Here is an 18964-nt window from a genome sequence, read left to right as displayed (position 1 = left end):
TGGAGCGTCGCCGTTCCGTTTTCATTCCGAGCCGAGATGCCATTGCGTGCAGACCGTAGAGGCGAATCGAAGGGTGTGGCGGATCGCTGTCCGGCCGAGCTCGCTCGGTCGGCGGCCCCATCCGGCCCCCAACTACAATGGCCCGGCACATGGACGAGGTTCAAGAGCTGGCTGACGATCTGGATACGGGAAATCGTTATGCAGAGGTGGTACACACCACTGAAGCGAGTAGTGTGGGGGGACGGCTGTCTTTAGAGATTGCTCTGGCGAAGGTAGCTTCCTGTCCACTACCTACAATGGACCTCGACGTGGATCTTGTAACCGAGACAGGCAACACTCCTACTATATCGAAGAGCCGATATGCAGACGCAGCCTTGGCTGGCGAGGCGAGTGGCGCGGCGGACACATCCCGCCCGCCACCTACGGCAAATCGGCGTACGAAGAGTGATGCCAAGAAGACGCAATGGCGCGTTCTGACCACCAATGAGGTCTTGCTGTCGTTGACTGTAGTGCGTGTTTTGGACTTGGGAGGGCCGCAAACATCCTCACTCACCTCCACCAAGACCACAGAAGCCGCTGCTGGACGACCTGTGACCGAAACCAGCAGCAGCGCCATGAGCGACCCAAAAAATGGGAGCGCAAAAGCTGCAATGGAGGCAGACAAACACCTCCAATTCCTGATTGGGCTCATCCCTGGAGCCCAAAAATCGGGAAACCAAGAAGGAAACCCCATCTGGAGCACACCTGCCAGAAGCGTCGTGCCGATGCGTTGCACGATACGTCCGCAAAGTGCCCTGCCTGCACCTGCAGCACTGCACCTAGAGTGCACACCCAGCAGAAGATGTCTTGGAAGGGGACCAGGACCCCGCCTGAGATGGACGAAGACGGGTTCAGATGGCCCATAAGGAAGCACACTGCCAGGGCAATCATGCTAGCAGCAGCAGCAGGCAGAGTAAACACCGCCAACTGATTCAGCAGCCTCCCTGACACAACAGCGGAGGTGACCGACACAGAACAGCAGAAGAGGGCGCCCCCTCTCCCACCGGTTGTCATCCAGTGGGAGGGCACCTTCAAAGACTTCGAGACAAAGATAAAACAGGTGGTGAAGGGCACCTTCACAACATGGACGGCAGGCAGAGATCTGTACCGCATCATCACACACACCGTGGACGATTGCCGTGGTGTGATGGAGCTGACGAAGCGTGAGTGACTCAATTCCATAATGTTTCTGCTGTCTGAACCAGTGAAGACACTGAAGGTGGTTTTCCGGAAACTGCCATTCAACCTACGAGAACTATTCAAAGAGAAGGGTTATGTCATCCACAGCACAACATAGATGAAATCACCCAGAGATAACAATGACATGCTGCTCCTCCTCGCTGTCCTGAATGATAACCCTATTCATGGAAAGATCTTCCAGGGAAAGAGGGTGGGCAGTGCTGAATTCACTGTGGAGAAATTACGGTGCAGAAGAGGACCTGCACAGTGCTTGAACTGCCAAGGCATCGATCATATAGCAAAGTACTGCCAGATGATGCTCCACTGCGTGAAATGCGAGGGAAACCACGCCAGCAGGGAGTGTCCGCTCCCCAGAAAGGACGCCCTGGCCTGCTGCAACTGCAAAGAGGCTTTTGTTGCTAACTAAAGGAGTGCAAGGCCTTCAAGAGAGCAGCAGCCATGGAGTGACCTGTGCCCTCCAGGCCTGTGCAAGTGGGTGGGCAAAAGTTTTGCGGCCCACTATATCAGCAGCACCTGCAACGAGATCAGCCCAGAGACACCCCCCCCCCCTCCCCATTGGACGTCCAGGGGCGCGGACAGTGGAGAGAGCAGCAAGCCACGGCCGGCGCAGCGCCAGCAGCAGAGTCCACCCCAGCCAGGGCAGAAAGTCGGCTCGATAGACGCGGTGGACGGCCAAACAATGACCCCGCCGCTTCGACGCCCGCTGAGCAAGCCCTGTCTCCACCAACGCAGAGATGCCAGCTGCGCCCAGTGAAGCTGCAGAGCTGCGCAAAGTGCTCCGAGAATTCAAGCACCTCATACTGCAGCTTCCGCAGATGATAGTATCTGCCCTGACTGTGGCTTCTGCAGATGATAGTATCTGCCCTGACTGTGGCCAACCAGGCCCCCACCACACTTGCAGTCCCTGCCACACATCATGGCTAATTCGCCAAAATTGAGGTTCACCATTTGCATTTTGAATGCGAACAGCATTCGTGACCAAGCTGACGAGTTTTGGCAGTTTCTGCGTGACGAGGCTGTGGACGTCTGCCTAGTCACCGAAACCTTGCTGAAACAAGGAGTGCAGGTGCGGGCGCCGAACTTCCGGTGTTACAGCACCGACCGAGAGACGGCGGGCGGCGGAACAGCGGTGTATGTGAAGACATCACTATACCACCATCCCTTTCAGCTGCCAGAGTTGACCACACTACAAGCTACTGGTGTCGTGGTCAACACCTCAGCGGGCCAGGTGACGTTTGTGGCTGCGTAGCGACTACCAGGATGGCTGCTGCAACCGCAAGACTTTCACTCACTGTTGTCGATGCGTGGCAACTTGTTCATCATCGGCGACTTCAACGCCAAACACCCAGAGTGGAACCCCCAGGTGACACTACTACGGGAGGAGGCTACTGCGAGTGGCCCAACAACACGAGGCGATAGTGGTGGGGCCTTTTGACCCTACACACTATCCCAAACGCGGCCGCGCCGACCTTTTGGACGTCGCTATCGTCAAGGATCCCGCACACGACGCCATCGTGACCACACGCGTGGCGCTATCGTTTGATCACCTTCCTGTGATCTTCGATCTGGCAACTGACGGAGTAGCACCACCGGAGGGCCGAAAGCAATACCGCAACGTCGACTGGGACCACTTCCGGGACCACCTAGAAGAGACAGTTGCCGCCGTGCCTGACCCAGAGGCCGAGGGCGCCGATGCGGCCCTTGCCGCATTCACGCATCTGACGCACGAAGGGGCAGCAGCAGCCACGCCACGTGAACGACGTCGACGGGAACACTTCAGGCAGCTCCCACCAGACATCCTCCAGGCCATCTGGTAGAAGAACCGTCTGTTCCGAGTGTGTCAGATTACACGACAGCCGGCAACGAAGGCCAGAATCAACATCATGCATTGCGAAATTAAGTACGCTATTGCAAACCACCGGAACCGTGATTAGACCGGCAGAATTACCACTCTCAGGATAGAGGACGGAACAGCCTGGAGGTTGACTAACAGCGTCCTGCATGCAACAACGCCAGCGAGTCCCGCTGCTCCAGTTCGGAGGTGACGTCATCACCGAGCCTGACGCCAAAGCTGGCGCGTTAGCCGACACATTCGCCGCCAATTTCACGCTGGTGGAGGACGTCGTAGACGAAGAACACAGCCGCTTGGTAGAGCGGCGCCTCCCTGTGTACCTGACGCACAGAGAGATGGACGACGTCATCGCAGAAGGGACAGAGGACGAGGTCGCGCAAAAGTCGCTCGCCTGCAGACAAGGAAGGCAGGAGGGTGCGACAACATCAGCTGCAAGCTGCTGCCGCCAAACGCTGTGCGGCAACTAACGAGGATCTTCAACTCCGTGCTCGGGACCTGCAGCTTCCCATCTGCATGGGAACATGCTGAAGATGTAGCGGTCCCCAAAGCTGGAAAAGACCTGCAGCTGCCGCAAAACCACAGACCCATCAGCCTGTTTCACACTGCCTCGAAGGTTTTCGAGAGGCTGTACGTTAAGGGACTGTGGCGACACGTTGGGGAGGAAGCCCTGCTCCCTGAGGAGCAGTTAGGCTTCAGGAGGGGCCACTCTACACAGCAGCAGTTTCTTCGACTGGTAGAACAGGCGATGGGAGCGCTAGAACGTCGCGAGTTTCTTGGGGCGGTACTCCTGGACGTTTCCAGAGCCTTCGACAGTGTGTGGCACGACGGCCTTGTATATAAACTATTTACACAAGGGCTACTGGTGTCGCCCGCTCGGCTGCTCATATCCTACCTGACTGGGTGCCGACGACGGGACGTCGACAGCGCGTCCCATTGCAGCTGGGGAACTGAAAGGGTCCGTCATTGGCCCCCTTGCTCTACTCACTATACACCGCCGACATCCCGAAGAGGGTGGGCGTGCATGTTGCGCTCTACGCGGACGACACGGCGCTATAGATAGGGAAGAAGCACCAACGCCAGGCTGATGCGTCACCACTTGCAATCGGCTTGCGACGTCGTTGGAGCTTGGGCCACCAAAATGCGTCTCAAGTTTAACGCAGCCAAAAGTCAGGCGGTGATCTTCACAAGGGAGAAGATTCCTGCCGACCTGCAGCCACTCGGCATCATGGGAGGCCCCATCCCATGGTCGAACACCGGAGCTACCTAAGCGTCACCCTGAATCGGCGCCTGACGTGGAAGGCGCACATCAGCGATGTAAGGGGTAAAGCGCTTGGCAGATTGCGCTTGTTATACCCTTTACTCGACCCAGTGACGACCCTGCCCCCACACTGCGGCATTACTCTGTACCTGACATTAATCAGGCTAGTGTTAGATTACCCTGCTATGGTGTGGGGCAACGCGGCCGACTCGTCAATTGCAAAGCTGCAGAAGGTCCAGAACAAGGCCCTTAGGTTAGCGCCTCACCTGCCGCGAGACTTCAGCACCAGAGAACTCCACAGAATAGCTGAAGAACCAATGCTAAAACAGCGATTCCGGCAAGTGTGCAACGTTTTTATGCTGCCACGCGGACGTCGGAGAACTCCCTCGTCCGCGACTTGGGCAAGCAAGTGCACTGGCGGCCGACCACGAGATGGCCAGACCTGTTGCTGGTGTAACGGAACGTCGCAACATGAGCAAACAAGACCTACTAGCAGCCACACAACCATGAAGAAGATCCCAACGAGAAGACCACATTAAACACCTCTAGGGGGAAGTTGGAAAGGTGTGATCCACCCATCCTACAACTCACCGGAGCATGGACCTCCTTGAATTTGCGAAGCGAAGCCGTTCCCATTTCGGTCTGCTGCTGTCGGACCCGCAGGCGGACGTTCCATCTTCGGTCTGGAGAGCCTGGCACTCTGTCTGGGGATCGGTTTCTATATCCACGCATTTAGTTCTTCTATTCATGGAGTGCTGCAGCTGTCCCAGTTTCTCCTTTAAAAATTCCCCAGACGGAGTGCCAGGCTCTCTGGACCGAAGATGGAACGTCCAGGGGCGGGGCCGACGGGCGCGCACCGCAGAACAGCAGCGGACCGAAAACGGAACGGCGACGCTCCAGAAGTTCGCAGTGAGCGGGAGAGGACCGCAGGGAGAACGCCTGGCAACCCAGACAGAACTCCAAACGCACCAGGCCGAAAATGGAACACCCAGGAGCGGGTCTGGTGGGCACAGACCGCAGAGGAAACGTCCAGAACGGCAGCGGACGGAAAACGGAACGGCAGCGCTCCAGCAGGTCACAGTCAGCGGGCGCGGACTGCAGAGGGAATGCCTGCAACCACTGGTAGAGGGGGAAGGCCACAGACACAAATTTTGGACCAGGTGCACTCGAGGAGCAGTCTCAGGTCGCACCTGATGAAGGTTACGAGCTACATTACCGAAACATCGTGGAAGAACGACTCTGATATCCGGCAGTGCACCCGACAGCCCATGATGTCATTAGATCGCCAGGAAAGCCTGAAGAGTTAGACGCACATTGTTTTCCAACCTCTGAAAGTTTTTCAAGGTTAGATTCAAATAGTTTTTCTGTACCTTTATTTACAAGTTAGTACACTGTTTCTACTTTACGAAGTAGTAATTGAATTAAACCTACAAATGATAATTTCAGCTTTTTGAAATCGTTTATGGAAAGTCTAGTTTCATTGGTTAGCTTCGAAAATGGCGTTGGGTGCAAATATGAAACATGTTGTTCCATATTACAACCCCTCTTTCGTTTTGTAGGTGTCGCCATGCCAAGAAGCAGGTTATTACCTGGAAAAAAGGGGAATACGACAGAAATGGCGCCCTGAATATATGTTTCAAGCAATAATGGCTGTCAGGGATAAAACTAAAACTCTAAACGAAGCAGCAAGATTTTTCAATACACTAAAAGCTACGCTCCTTAGAAAGGTGGCTGGAAAGGAAATAGACTTAAATACTTTAACACATCAAGAATTAGGTAGAAAACCTATACTTCCCGAAAGGATTGAGAAAGACGTTGTTGAGTGTTGCCTATTCATGGAAAAGAAGTTTTATGGACGCAGTCGTAATGAAGTGAGGAGAATGGTTTATCAGCTGGCAGTAAGAAATGAAATCAGCAATCCGTTCAATGACGACATGGCTGGAAGGGCATGGTTCAATCATTTCATGAACAGACACAAGATTCAGATTTCAGTACAAAAGCCTGAAGGAACATCACTTGCTCGAGCCACCGTCTTCAACATGCAGAGTGTCATAAATTTTTTTGAACTTCTGGAAGCCGAATACACTCAACATCCTCATCGTCCTTGTCGGACCTTCAATTTTGACGAGTTGGTCTTAGGCCGGTATTACACTATCATATTTCTTTGTCAAAGTTGACATGTCAAATATTTATGTCAAAGAAATTTGATGTTGTAATAGGGAACTTCGTTGTCAAATAAATATGATCAAATCTTGTGCCTCGCCGTAGATTTGATCATAAAGAGTTCAAATGGCTCTGAGCAGTATGGGACTTAATTTCTGAGGTCATCAGTCCCATAGAACTTAGAACTACTTAAACCTAACTAACCTAAGGACATCACACACAGCCATGCCCGAGGCAGAATTCGAACCTGCGACCGTAGCGGTCGCGCGGTTCCAGACTGTAGCGCCTAGAACCGCTCGGCCACATCGTCCGGCTTTGATCATAAAGGTCGTTCGTCTTGTGTTCACTGCAGTGTTAAATGTAACTGCTTGGAGCGCTGATGTCGCTACAGCTATTTTATGTCTCTGTAGTGTGTTTGCATACATGGCTTCAAAGATGGTGTGTTTCTTCGACTCTTTTTTTTTTAATAAACTTGCTTCAGCTAGGGTGGGGGGGGGGGGGTGTGGGGGGGGATGGGAGCAAAGGGCGCAGTGCATGCTATTAATTGTTGTTGATGGGCAGGGGGAAAATGCTGCAAGCTACTTCATATTCACAATCACAGCTACAGCCATCCACTTCTACATCTGGAAACATCCACGCAGCTTTTCAGCAAGCCGAATTAGAGGATTTGGTCACACTCTAATATAAAAAAATTCTTTCTTAGCTTTTCATTCTACTTTGTTTATTTTTGAACCCTGGATGCCAGGAGCTACAAAGCGCTACATCTGTTTCGTACTTTTTATTAATTTTGTAGGTTTAGGAAAACTTAATTCCATTAATTAAATTATTCAAAAATAAAAATAGTTATTATTGCCCATATAGTGTACTTCACATATTCCTCTCCAGTGCTCTATAAATCGCTTCACACTTTTCTGTTATTGTTTTGGTTAATGTGCAATGTGATATTCGAGTCTGTACTGCAAACCAGAGTAGCTCTTGCCTGTATTGAGAAAGCGCAGCGTCACGGTTTGCCTGTCTTCTGCACATAGAGCATTTTTCAAAAGAGTATTCTGTTTTGTAATGTGAGAAGCCACTTCACAGAACAAATACTGAAATACACTCTCATCGATTCGTAAATAAGTTATATGTAAGACTTGACGCCCTCCACTTGCATCTCTCGTAAAAAATTTTGCTGAATGTTTTTAGTATCTCCACGTAATACCTATGGCTTCATCCAAGCACGTTTCCTTCTTTTTAGTCGCTATTGTTCCAAATACGCATACAATGCAACTGCATCGCATAATGACAAGTTGTTGTCCACCATCTTGAAATTTGACGAAACATGAGACGACAGAGTAATATCCCTTTTTAGCACCACGTCAAAGAACTTTGTCAAGGAAATTTCCTTAATATTTCATCATATTTCTTTGTCAAAGAAATATGATAGTGTAATACAGGCCTTAGAGAAATACATACAAAAATTCCACAGTTAATTGGCATGAAGGGAAGGAAACAGATAGGAACCCTCACTATTGCAGAGGAGGGAAGTCTAGTGACGATCATCACGTGCATGAGTGTAGGTGGTAACTTCGTGCCTTCGATGACGATTTTTCCATACATCAATTGGACAGACAGATTGATGAAAGGTGCACCTCCTGAAGCTATTAGGAAATGTCATCCTTCAGGCTGGGTACATTTCTGTCTATTCACTGAATGGTTTACCCACTTCATTAAACATACAAAATCACAGCTGAATCCCAAGTCTTGTTCACACTAGGAATACAGATGTCATAATAAAAGCAAAAGATAATCTTGTGACCATTCTCTGCTTTCCACCTCATACTACACAGACTACAGCCCCTCGATAGGACTTTTATGGGCCCACTAAAGACATACTACAGTGAAGAGATTAGGCAGGCACTAAGAACAGGCGGTATGGACACCTATGATATTAAGGTGAAGTTCGAAAAGAAATACCTCAGAGTCCAAAACGGGGCAGTAGCAGTCAGTGGATTCAAATGCACCGGCATTTGTCCACTAAACAGAGATGCTTTCGCAGAAGTTGATTTTATTGCAGCTGAACTTGAGGCAGAACAGGTTGCTAACAGCGGCGAAGCAATTTGTGATGATGAAGATGATGACCTAAAAACTTCTGGGACTGACACCAGAGATGATTCGAAGGAGTAGGGGGCGAACGGAAGAGCATACAGTAGTTCCATCAACATCTGTAGGTTATATCAAGCCACAACACATCTCTCCTGTCTCAAGTTCAGAAAAAAAGACATCAGGCCGATGTCGGAAAGGCAAATAGAAAAGTGTCATCAGCAAAAAGAAGGTGATTCAGGCGTTTTTCGTTAACACGCATTCCTTCTTCGTTTCCACAGTTTCAAGACGTGGACAGTTCCTGTAGAAGTACTGAAATTAGTAATGGTGTTATGAAATCTGTTTACCTGGGTCCCCTCTTTACCTGAATTCGCCCTATTAAGTCTAATTGAAGCTGTATCACTGACATACGTACGCGTCAGTATACTCACATTCGTTGAGTCAATGCTTTGTGACTCAAGAGCTGAAAATATTAACATCCAAACTATAGTCTGTAAGAATTTCCTCATGAAATTTCGATGGGAAGACGCATAATCAAATACTGAATTGAATGATGTGGTTGAAACTCATATTAGTAATAGAAAGAATGCAAATTATGCAAGGGTGGCCAGAGTTACGCGATTTATTTTGAAGCTGCGTAATCTGTGTGATAGAAGTGAATGGTCGTCATTACTTCAGGCTATTTGAGAACGTTATATTCTAATATCTAGCATGGGTAATGTTGCAAATGTTAAGTGGCTACTCGGGCTATGAATAGTCTGAAATATTTAATACAGTTTATCTTTTAAGCTGTATCGCTAGTCCGAACCCCGAGTCTGTTAGAAATAGCTACCGGAGGCGATAATTCTTGACTGCTTGAGGATAGCTAACACCCGAGACTACTAAAGCTGATTACAACTTAAACTGCGGTGGTCGCTCAAGGATACCAGTAGACACTGTTGCTTCTGGGACGACCCAAAAGAGATAAAAGCAGCGTTAATTGCTCATAATGGCAATAATACTAAAAACCACATGGGATGAATGTAACACATCTTCCCTTTTTCTGTCCTAGGTAATCAGTACACACTTAATTTCGGTATGGAGCTGTTTCAACGTCATTGAGCATACTATACGTTGGAAATCTGTTCTTGGATAGCCATGCACTGTTACTCTTGATGCTCTATGCTCAATCACATTGACCTTAGCAATAGCAAAACATATTTTAGTGCTTCTTCTGCAAATCTTTATCGGATATGTTTAACATTCCATTGTTTAACTAATGCACTGCTACACTTTGTTATAGACAAAGTCCCTACAGTATTACTGCTGTATTACAATTCGTGTCTAAAAGATGACTAAAGTATATGTGATTCTCAAATTCGGTTGCATTGTTGGACAAGAGTGGCTCTGGGTTGCAGCAGCGTTCCGATTTTCCTATCTAAGTATTTTTATTTCGTACCCTTACGGGAAGCCTGCTGAAATTTTGCAACATGAAAATACAGTTGCATTTTGGTATGCAAATTTTCCAGCTCGTGTAGAGATTCATAGTAAGGTCTGGTCAATATGCTAGCAGTTCTTCAGTGCGAGTATAGACTCTCTGTACAGTGTTTCCGCATTTACTCCTCCAACCTCATATCCGCAACACTGACAGTTTCCTGGTTTGAAAATCTAAGAAGGCGGAAAAACTCCGTTGTCTTTAGTTAGATGTGTTCGAGAATTTAAAATACGCCAATGGTACTGGGATAAAATAGCGCTGTACGCACACAAGTCGAGGTGTACTCCCTCCGCCTGTCGTAACCTGTCTTTGCGCACACCTTCACAAATGACTTTCATCGTGAAAGTTGCCTGGTTCGAATCCCTGCGATAGTGCTTCTTATAACTTCCAGCACTGCTTCCGGCATCCTCATATATTTTCACGATTTTTACACTTTCCAAGCATTGCACATGTGTACCATGTCACACCTGCACATTATATTGCCTTACTGCAGGGTTTGAGACCCCTAGATGATAAATTTTTACAGTTCTCACTACTTTAACAGTTTCTGTCAGGTTTTAGCCCTGACGACGACCATGGAGGTAGTGGTCGAAAGCTTGGAGATTTATCCTGATTTGACGCGGCATGTACACCGAGAGATTTTTACTCAAGAAATACGTCGCGAAAGACTTCGTAGCCATATTAGTTTCTGTCTTTTCCCGACTTTGTAACCATTATATAACTGTTTCATTCAAATCATATTGGTTGAGCGAACCAAGTTCGCTAATTAGGTACTTTTCCTTGACTATTTCGCTAATTCCGACTGATTCGCTAAGGATGTGGTTATGCTCCGATTAAAATTACTTTTTGACTGACATTTCAGCGATCCGAGTGGCGGGGGCCAGCCGCCAAGCAATCGTAACTCTTTCTCTAACGCCACATGCTCGCTGTGTTGTCTATTTTGTAGGTATGTGCAGAGCCTTGTGAATTGCCTCTGGCTGCACGCAGGCAACACTGCGGCCCACCACTGTAATCTGTCAATCACAAACTAATTTCAAATGCGGTATAGCACACTGGGCTCACATTCAGGAGGACGACTGTTCAAAACCTCGTCTGGCCATCCAGACCTAGGATTTCCATTATTTTGCTAAATCGCTTAAAGTGAATCTTGGGAAAAGGGCACGGCCGATTTCCTTCCCAATTCTTCCCAGGTGATGTTACAGGCTCAACTCCAATCTCTCTCTGGAACCGAGCGCCACCACAAAAGCTTGCATTAGCGACCTTAGCTACGGCGAGGGGTATCTGACCCCAAAACTAACCGCAAAACCATGAATTGAGCTAACGCTCTTTGCTTTGCAGTCCGCCGCCAAATTCGGAGCAGACGCCGAGGGGAAAGAAATTGAGTGCAACATTTTGCAGAAAAGACATTGAAATGCAGCTGATGTGTCTGGACAGCGCTGCATTTATATGCATGTATTAACTAACTGATTATACAGAGTTGCCCGTCTTATGCTAAAATAAAATTACCACATGATTCGCGGAACATTTTTTCCAACATTTATTCCAAATTTGTGTGTGATTCCTAAAAGGTGTAAAAAAAAAAGTTCAAATGTGTGTGAAATCTTATGGGACTTAACTGCTAAGGTCATCAGTCCCTAAGCTTACACACTACATAATCTAAATTATCCTAAGGACAAACACACACACCCATGCCCGAGGGAGGACTCGAACCTTCGCCGGGACCAGCCGCACAGTCCATGACTGCAGCGTCTAAGACGCTCGGCTAATCCCGCGCGGCTAAAAGGTTTTAAAGATTTATACTTTGTCGGCAACCAAGCTCCTTGTTATCATGAATGTCAACAGTCCCACCAGCGCCCCCGAAATCTATGGATTCAACGCTAATAACGTTCGTTTTCTATTATTTTTACATGTCACGCACTTCAAAGTTGCACTTCACCCCTGGGGGTGCTGGCGGGTTCTTAGCACAGCTTTTTATTTCAGATAATTAGTCATATACTTACCAAGTTTCGCTAAAATTGCCCCAGGGTTTCCAGAGCTATGTTGGAGCGCGCACACATACAATACGAGGGAGACTCGTTTAACCAACCCTCATTATTTCGGAGCTCTGGTTCATACGGATCGACTTTATTTATTCCATGTATCACCTGTACAGTATCTGATATTCTGGAGATAAGGTCAGCAATAATCGCGGACTGCAATCATTAAATTTAAATTGAGTGAGTTTTAAGGCGCTGGTTAAGAAGTTACCATTTAAGTGTGCAGTAGGGGAGAGAGTTCTACCTAGGAATATTACACCGAATAATACATGACATTTCCTGGTCGGTGTTTCAATCTAGTAACGGATTTCAGAATCACATGAAGGAATTCGCACCAGAGACTGCAATAAACAGTTTCTGGCATTTTCTGTTGATTTGGTTGTTGTTAGACTTGGGGTTGTGTTTTGTGTGACATTTGTGAATATTTTGAGTTCTACACATGTAAGTGCTGTATAATACGATAAAGTTCTTTGGAAGATACTCTTAATTCTTCGGTTACAGAATTTTACATCTTTTTAAAATTAGTTAAATAATTTGTGGACAGTTAGGCCATACTTCGCCGGTCGTGCACCATCTTGTACCTTGAAACGCAAGGTAATTTACCATGCAACATGTGATATCTGGAAATGAACTCAGTTTCTTTAATTTATCAACAATGTTATCTGTCTTGGAAATGAAAATTTGTTTTGGTTTTCCAATAGCTTCTATTTCAAAATGTGTTTAACTTGTAACCGGTTTTTGATAATATTTCTACTTAATTTGATGTCACTTACTGATTGTTGTTAAGCAGTAGAGTAATTACGTAGCATATATGCTATTAAAGCTATTAAATACAGTGCAGACAAGATTTTCACGACTGAAACTCACTTAAATTTGGTCCTAGGTACATGGCCATATTGTACCTTGAAAAACATCTTCACATTTGGAAAAAAACTTACTATTCCGGAATAATTTTTACAACTGCAGAAGAAGCCTACAGTACTAAAAAAGTGAATGCCATAATTTAAAAATAGAATCAGAAAATATTTTAAACTTCTATTAGAGGGCTGAGTAGAGGCGAAAATCTGAAATGTGTTCCAAGGTACAAGACCTCCACCTACCGTATTGTCCCCGCTGGTTTTGCGAGTATAAAATGGTATCGCAGAGCAAGGAGGTGGTTGTATCCTCGAAAAAAAAGTTGCACCTGCTGCAACGATATTGAAGGAAAACGATATCGCTGAAGTATTTGCAAACTTTCCCGACTGCTCAGACATGGGTGTTAATCACGAAAATGACTGACTGCGAAATGACGACGATAAGATTTCTGATTACGAAATTATCGTCATTTGTTCCTCTGCACGCTTTGGCGATAGTGATGAGTGATTAAGTTTACTAAGTTGGTGCCTAGTGTAAAGACATTATGACACATACTGAGGCCACAACGCAGCTGGACAAAATAGTGGCTTATTTGGGACGCTAGGCGGAAAGGACTTCGATCGAAAAATTGCTGGCGAAACACCTTCATGACCTTGCTGCCCCTGAACGACGTAGGATCTGGCTTACGGGAAGCAAACTGATTATTTTCGGATATAAAAAACTATATTTTTTCAATATTTGGACAAAACTTTCGTGTAAATGGCGTTTAATTTGAGTGTTTGTACGAAAATAGTTATAACGCGTGTTTTGTGGCATCTAACCCATGCCATTCTAACTTTCTGAATTTCCAGTTTATCCAGATTTTTATAGTCCGTATGACTCAAGATTCCTCCTACTCCGGATAAATGAGGTTCCACTATACATCCATTTATATATAGAGATTTATATTGTTAGCAGTCCTCATCTACAAAATGGTATCGACTTTATTTACACAGTTTATAAAAACTACAATGATGGAGTACACTTTTGTCTTATTTTAACAGTACAGGGACAGCTACATGAATATGAGATATGACAGACAGGACTAGACAACAAAATGTAAAATGAGAAATTCATAAATTAGTAATTATTAACACTTATTTTCACATATATCTGTTACTGTCAAAACAGTGATAACTAATGTTTTATCTGCAGTATACTCGTACCAAAATTCATTTGTCTTTTGAATCAACTGGACGCTAGAAAATTACAATATAATAATTAAATATTATTTTATTCTCGTAAACATATGGCAGTAGTCAACGCGAACTAGAAGTAATATCTGTTTTAAAGGCAGTGTCAAGCAGCCTGAAGCTGAAGAGCAGATTACATCGTTTTATGAGAATACTGACGCTGGAAACGACTGACACTCCTGCTTTATCACAGATCTTATCTCAGGGTTTCTGCCTTACAACAGTATTAATTACATTTTGAAGTTCTAAATAAAATATGTAAAGTCTCTACATATGCCTTTTTATTGTGTACAGGTATAAGATCACTATTGAAAAATATTCATGAACGGAAAACGATGCAGAATAATTCGAAAAAAGTGACATGTCGATGATACGACAGCTTGAGTGATTAATTGCGATGCAGAAGTTAGCGGAATTACAGCATTCGTAAGAACGTTCGTGATTTATTTGTTAAGTCGACTTCATCAGCAAACTAAATCTTTCCTGGTTGTAAACACAGAAAAAATCTGCTACTCGCAAGAGAAACTATCACTTTTGTCTCAGTGAATGCTTCTATTAGCTGATCTGTTCCGCATAAAAGTGAAACTATTTGGTATAGCTGTTAATTTCACTCCAATTACGAACACACAGTAAAATCCTTAAACAGCTTCTGCACCGCCTTCTACATGTCTGCGGAGATGACAGGACAGATCAATGAGTACCAACTGAACTGAATTCAATGTGGTGAAATGTGCGGAAACAGTGTTGATGATTTGAATGACATGCAGTTACATGAGACTGTATCTGTGAAGTACACTCGGAAAATACTGGACTCCGCTGCGATGAATAAATTGTGACTAATGGAAAATTATGTGAACATGTGAATGGAACCTGAATTTTCTGCTTTTTTTTTTAGTCAGTCAACCCAACCATTACGCTACCTGAACGCGCCTTCAGGCGTGACCAAAATTTTCGTTGTTACTGATGTTTCCACCTATTACTGTAGAAACTACTAACTATGGATTCAGTATTTCTGGCCACATCTGGCCCTTGCCATTACATCTTCACTGATATCATATCCACTGCTTCTATCACTTTCGTCTCAGTGAATTCATTTCCGCTGGTATAAGAGTAAGTCGCGACCCTCCGACACATTAGTCCCCTGATGGCCATATACCGGTGTAGAGACCCATCTACGTTTTTCCGGAAGTAATAAGAGGAAACATCAGTGCCAATGAAAGTTTCAGTCAAGAGTGGAGGCTCGCTCAGATGATGCAATGGTTAGAGAACCTGCTCACAAAAAGGAGGAAATATTGGTTGCAGTACGGGTCTACCACAAACTGTCAGTAGTCACGATATATTCAGATCACTGAGTCGCAGGTCGAAACTTATGCCTAACAAGAAACGATAACGCTTCATACTACTTTTGGCGTTTAGCTATTTGAGATACTTGAAAGACAGAGATCGGTGTATACTGTCACACAACTGGTGACACAACAGTCGTAAACAAACGAATTCAAAGCTGTATTAACTGTGAAACATTCTACCCATATAATTCGACTGATTCGTTAAGAAACATCGGATGTGGTCATGAGTGATGCTAGCAGGAACTAGAATGCAGTGGGCCGCATACTATCTAGCAGATTGCTTCCTAAGGCGTGAAAGTCGCTCTTTGTCAACAGCGACGTTTGTAGCTCGTATCTGTGACAACACAGCAAAAATGAGAATTTTTACTCGTTATCCGCGCGGCTAGGGGGTCGCCTCCATGGATTTCCGTCATGATTACTTTTGTCTCTCTTCATATCTGTTCGTGGCAGATATCCAACGACGCTACAGATCTTCATAGCTAAAAGCGCCGGCGCCTGCCACTAGCCCACCCCTTCGGCAACAGACGTGACTTTGTACGCTGTCGGACCGTAGGCGCAACGTCTCGCAATGTTGTTTGTTATTCAGTGATCGCTACTGATTATCGCGATCGCCAGTGGAGAAGATGTAGCTAGCTGCTGCATAGACAGGCCTTGTCTCCTATGAATGCGATGCTCTGTTCGCTTTGTGGATGGCTGTTTCGGACACGTGTTTCCATCTGCAGTTTATTTTTCTCCAGTATACAAAAAAAAAAAAAAAACCTCGGAGATTTCAGAGGGTTAAAGGGGAAACATCAACTGCAGGTGAAAACCTGTGTTCAAACCCGTCATCCAGCAAGGCAACAGAGCATCACATTCATAGGAGACAAGGCGTTTCTGTGCAGCAGCTATCTCCATCTTCTCCCCTGGCGATCGTTGCCAGTCGCTATCAATGAATAACAAACAACATTGCGAGACTTCCCACCCACGGTACGTTAGTACACAAAGTCACGTTGTCTGCTGAAGGGGTGGCCTAATGGCAGGCGTCAGCACCTATAACTTCGAAGCTCCATAGAGCCGTTGGGTGACGTTCCTGAACACGGATTCCTATACTCCGTTTGTTGCTCAAAGCAGCCTCTGCAAACCCTCGAAGTTTGTTGCAACATTTCTTGGACACCCTTTATGTTGAGGGAAGAGACAAATAAGTGAACGAAGCACAGCACATTAAACTCTATGGTCTCGGATTTAGATTCCAACAGCACATAATTTCTTAACCTGAAGCATGTGAGGAGAAAGAAGTTTTCCTTTGCTGCTTTTTAGTATAATTATTTTCTTTAAAGAAATGCCCTATCTGAATTTCATTGATAGGTTGAATTAAACTCCAAATACTCCATTTAATATTTCAGTACAGTTTTTTTACGATGAACTGTCGTCTGTTCAGCTTAGAGATACTTCTAGCTTCGGGGAAACCGAACTATTTCTGGAGCTTGTGAGCGCTGTAACTGGCATTGTGTGCGGGTAGATTTTATTATAAGGAAACCGTTTGCTGCCGAATCACTTTAAAGGAAAACGCAGCTGGTTGCCTGCTATGTGCTCGGCAGTGTCAGTCTTCTGCTAGGATGTGATAAGCTGTGTCGTGTGGTGCTCTATGGTTATTACAGGTTTACCTCAGGTCTAATCGTAGTTAATGCAGTACCTGAGTGTGGAAGTGGAAACTTTGCAGGAGGCGCCTCGAACACTGCACTTGCCGGCACTATGCAGGGACTTGGGCGTGATGGTAGCAGAAACTGGAGAGTGTGTTTCATCAGCGCAAGCACTTCCTATAATGTGTGAAATTTAAAGTGTCTGTGTCGAATTAAGTTTTACGACGAAGGATAATCGGAAATCTCAGGTCATACACGAACGGATTTTCTCTCTGCCAAGGGATCGTCTTCGGGAATTGTTTCCGTGAGTCTCTTCCTCTTGCGTAGCGGCCTGTCGGAACCGTGCCGTGGTGGCTGTGGCGGTGCTGGAGGTGGCGGAGGCGAAGTCGACGGTGGCGCGGGTGGTGGAGGCGGCGGTGGCGGCGGCGGCGGCGGAGGAGGGGGCGGTGGAGGCGGCGGCGACGTACGGGGTGGAGAGCAGAGGCCGCTGCGTCGGGGGGCAGATTTACGGTCCGGCGCAAACAGCGGCAACGGGATGGGGATGGGGACCGGGATGGGCAGAGGGATGAGCACGGGGTAGGGCACCATGACGGTCACCGGCGGCAGCAGCGGCGGCGGCGGGGGTCCGGGTCGCGGCAGCCCGAAGGCGCGCGTGGGGGGCGGCGGTGGCGGTGGCGGAGGGTCGCCGAACAGCAGCGACTTCGGCGGCGGCGGTGGCTGCGGCTGAGGGAAGGCAGGCCCCAGCAGAGGAGGCGGGGGCGGTGGCGGCCGCGGCGGCAGCACCAGCGGCGGGGGTGGCGACGAGCTCCGCGGCGGCGCGCCGCAGCCAGCCGTCCTCGCGCCGCGGCGAGACCGCCACTGGCGCCGCGGCGTCTTGACCTCCATCTGAGCAGACGGACACAAACAAGTGTCACTCGGCGTCTCTCCGTGCAGTCAAACGACATTGCCGTACCGTGTGCGAGAAGTTTAAACAGAAAGCACAGATTAAGACCTGGACAGATACGTAGCTTTCTGCCCTCGCAGCTCTGGCAGCCACGGCCATCCGAGGAAGGCCACACTGAGATCAGCCGGCCACAGCGACTGCCGCTGGTGCCTCAGCTGCTACATTGTGAAAGGGGGCAAAAACCACAACAGTATTCAGTTTGTTGGCGTCGTGCAGACTATTTCAAAACGCCACGTAAGATACGTACTTAGCATAATAACGAGTAATTCTGAAGAAGAATGACTAATCTCCATTCTGAAACTGCCAAACACTCCAGAGAAAACACGATGTTGGGTGTATGATATTAATCTGATGAGACATTCTGCATTGGACTGGTATCTCATGGAGATTTAACATGGATCCACCCCTCCTCTCACTAACAGCCTTTTTCTATTAAGTACACGTTCAGGCCAGCCATCTGTTAACTATAACATATAGTTAATATTCACAGGAAATCACATATGTCGTTAGAATGTCTTATATCTGATGGGTACGCCAGATAGCTACTGAGAACAGTCAGTAATTCTAAGAAGTCTCCTGTATTACAGGTAAGGGGAAAACCGCTCCATGAACTCTGAACTGCAAACGAACCATGAGATGTCTAAAAGCATGTTGATCAGAGTTCTTAAATTCGCACCCACTATGTTCGGAAATAAAACATTGCAAAACACTCAACAAATGTAACGAACTGGGAACAATGTAGCCACAGTGGCAGCGTCTAAATATATCTTGACGGGCAGGAAATTATACTTGTATTTTATGGCTTACAGCCGTTGAGTAGTTATGTTATGCACGTTATTGGACAAAATCGATTATAACCGGTTTC

General features: G+C 46.7%; 1 protein-coding gene across 1 annotated transcript in view; it reads right to left on the bottom strand.

Moving 5' to 3' along the window:
- Nucleotides 1-13986: 13986 nt before the first annotated feature.
- The window catches only part of LOC126470888 (sine oculis-binding protein homolog), a 60963-nt gene continuing 55985 nt past the window's right edge, over nucleotides 13987-18964 (bottom strand). Inside the window, exon 5 of the mRNA XM_050098912.1 lies at nucleotides 13987-17768. Coding sequence (XP_049954869.1) covers nucleotides 17406-17768 — 363 coding nt within the window. The 3' untranslated portion in view covers nucleotides 13987-17405. The remainder of the gene's footprint in view (nucleotides 17769-18964) is intronic.

This window comes from Schistocerca serialis, chromosome 3, assembly GCF_023864345.2.
Source record: "Schistocerca serialis cubense isolate TAMUIC-IGC-003099 chromosome 3, iqSchSeri2.2, whole genome shotgun sequence".
In the NCBI taxonomy this organism is placed as follows: Eukaryota; Metazoa; Arthropoda; class Insecta; order Orthoptera; family Acrididae; genus Schistocerca; species Schistocerca serialis.
Note: the sequence above shows the minus strand (reverse complement) of the source record. Positions and strands in the feature narration are given on the sequence as shown.